The sequence below is a fragment of the Tupaia chinensis genome, unplaced genomic scaffold, assembly GCF_000334495.1.
Source record: "Tupaia chinensis unplaced genomic scaffold, TupChi_1.0 Scaffold149448_1, whole genome shotgun sequence".
NCBI lineage: Eukaryota > Metazoa > Chordata > Mammalia > Scandentia > Tupaiidae > Tupaia > Tupaia belangeri.
This window is the reverse complement of record NW_006209292.1, coordinates 1,032,106-1,033,659: the sequence shown is the minus strand read 5'-3', so window position 1 is coordinate 1,033,659 and position 1,554 is coordinate 1,032,106. Positions and strand designations below refer to the sequence as shown.

The following is a 1,554-nucleotide window of genomic DNA, read 5'->3' as shown; positions in this document are numbered from 1 at the left end:
TGCCCCCACAGCTGCTCCCCTGCAGCTGCAGTCACCACACAGGCATCCCTCGAGAGGCTGGTCACTCCAGGCCTGTGCCCTGACCTCATGGAGCCTCAACTGCCAAGAGCTCTGAACCCTGAAAGCGCTCCATGACCACAGTAGGGGAGGCACAGGTTTAAGTAATAGGATCCGGATTTCCACCATGATCCCTGTGGCCTTTGGCAACCTTTGAATGCAAAGGTTGTAGGTCTGGGGTAGGAGCTTGCCCTGGCTCTGTCCAATGTGTCCAGGGTGCATCGACTTTCACCAGCGGGGCAGAGGACCAGCACCAGGGTCTGGGAGTCATCTGTATGGTGCCAGGAGGCTTGGCTGTCATCCCCATGTCCCTGGCCTCATGGAGCTGGGAGGTGGCTGACCAGGGTGAGCATGTGGGGACACTGCACTCCGGACCACCTAGCGGCAGACACCTCTGTGCTCCCCTGCTTCCCAACCCCCGTGCTCAGTGTGGGGCTACCACCTAGGAGACCTTCTGCAAGGGACAGTGTCCACAAAGTCCTCACCTTGAGGTTCCTCACACACCACAGCTTCCAAGTTCTCCCCCTTCACGTAGTCTGCATTGAGACCCTCTGCAAAGGGCAAAGGGCAAGTTAGTGATGGACGCAGAACCAAAGGCTCCCAACATGATGGAGAACTGATTCAGTGGCTACCGCAGCTGAGAAAGCTCAACTCCTTAAACAAGCTCCAGCCCCAGCACCCTGGGCCACCTGAGCCCCCTTATCTGGATGAAACCTGTCTGCCTGGGAATGTGCTACAGGAGTTCCCATCACCCTCGGCTGCAGCACTACTGTGCATCAATGGCCCCTGGCGCCCGGTCTCCATAGAGAACATGTCAAAACAGCTCTGTCCGGCAGAGGCACTCAGTGGCAGGGCTCAGCACCAGCCCAGGGGACAAGAGGGGAGCCCAACCACATGAGCGATGGGTGCAGGGCAGGGCAAGTGGCTGAGTAGAACCCACTGGGAGACACCGGCAAAGCCTCCTGCTGACATACAGTCTTCCTAGCAACAGCCATGCAGAGAAGCCGGCTGGCCTCCCCGGCACAGAAGTAAGGCCGTCTGCACCAAGCTTGGGGCCAGAGCCCTCAGCAGCAGCTCAGGCTAGCTCCCAAGCTGGCTTTCTTCCCTGCTGGGGACTTGACACCCCTGCTGTCACTTGGGGAGTCAGGGGTCCACACTCATCCCTGGATCACCCAGGGACAGAAAACCTTCAGCCCTAGGCTTATGGGAAAATTGGCCACAGTTACAATGGACAGGCTGACCTGCCAGGCACAAGTCACTGCAGTCCTGGCTGCAGGTTCCTGGCCTAGACAGTGTTCCTGCCACCTGCCTGCCCCAGTGGCTGCTGGGCTCAAGGCGGAAGTCAGATGGGCCCATAAAACGCAGAGCAGTGTAGCCAGGCCCCATGTGGTGCAGGTCAGTGTAGGGTCTAGTGTAGGCTGGGAGGTGTGCCCCAATCCACCCAATCACTGGATGGCCACCAGAGGGCACCTGAGTCTCCACCACAACAGCCCCCCC

General features: G+C 59.3%; 1 protein-coding gene across 1 annotated transcript in view; it reads right to left on the bottom strand.

Annotated features, from left to right (window-relative positions):
- CD99L2 (CD99 molecule like 2) overlaps window positions 1-1,554 on the bottom strand; it is an 80,290-nt gene that overhangs the window by 3,983 nt on the left and 74,753 nt on the right. Inside the window, exon 11 of the mRNA XM_006171202.2 lies at window positions 543-608. Within this exon, the coding sequence (XP_006171264.1) occupies window positions 543-608 (66 nt within the window). The remainder of the gene's footprint in view (window positions 1-542; window positions 609-1,554) is intronic.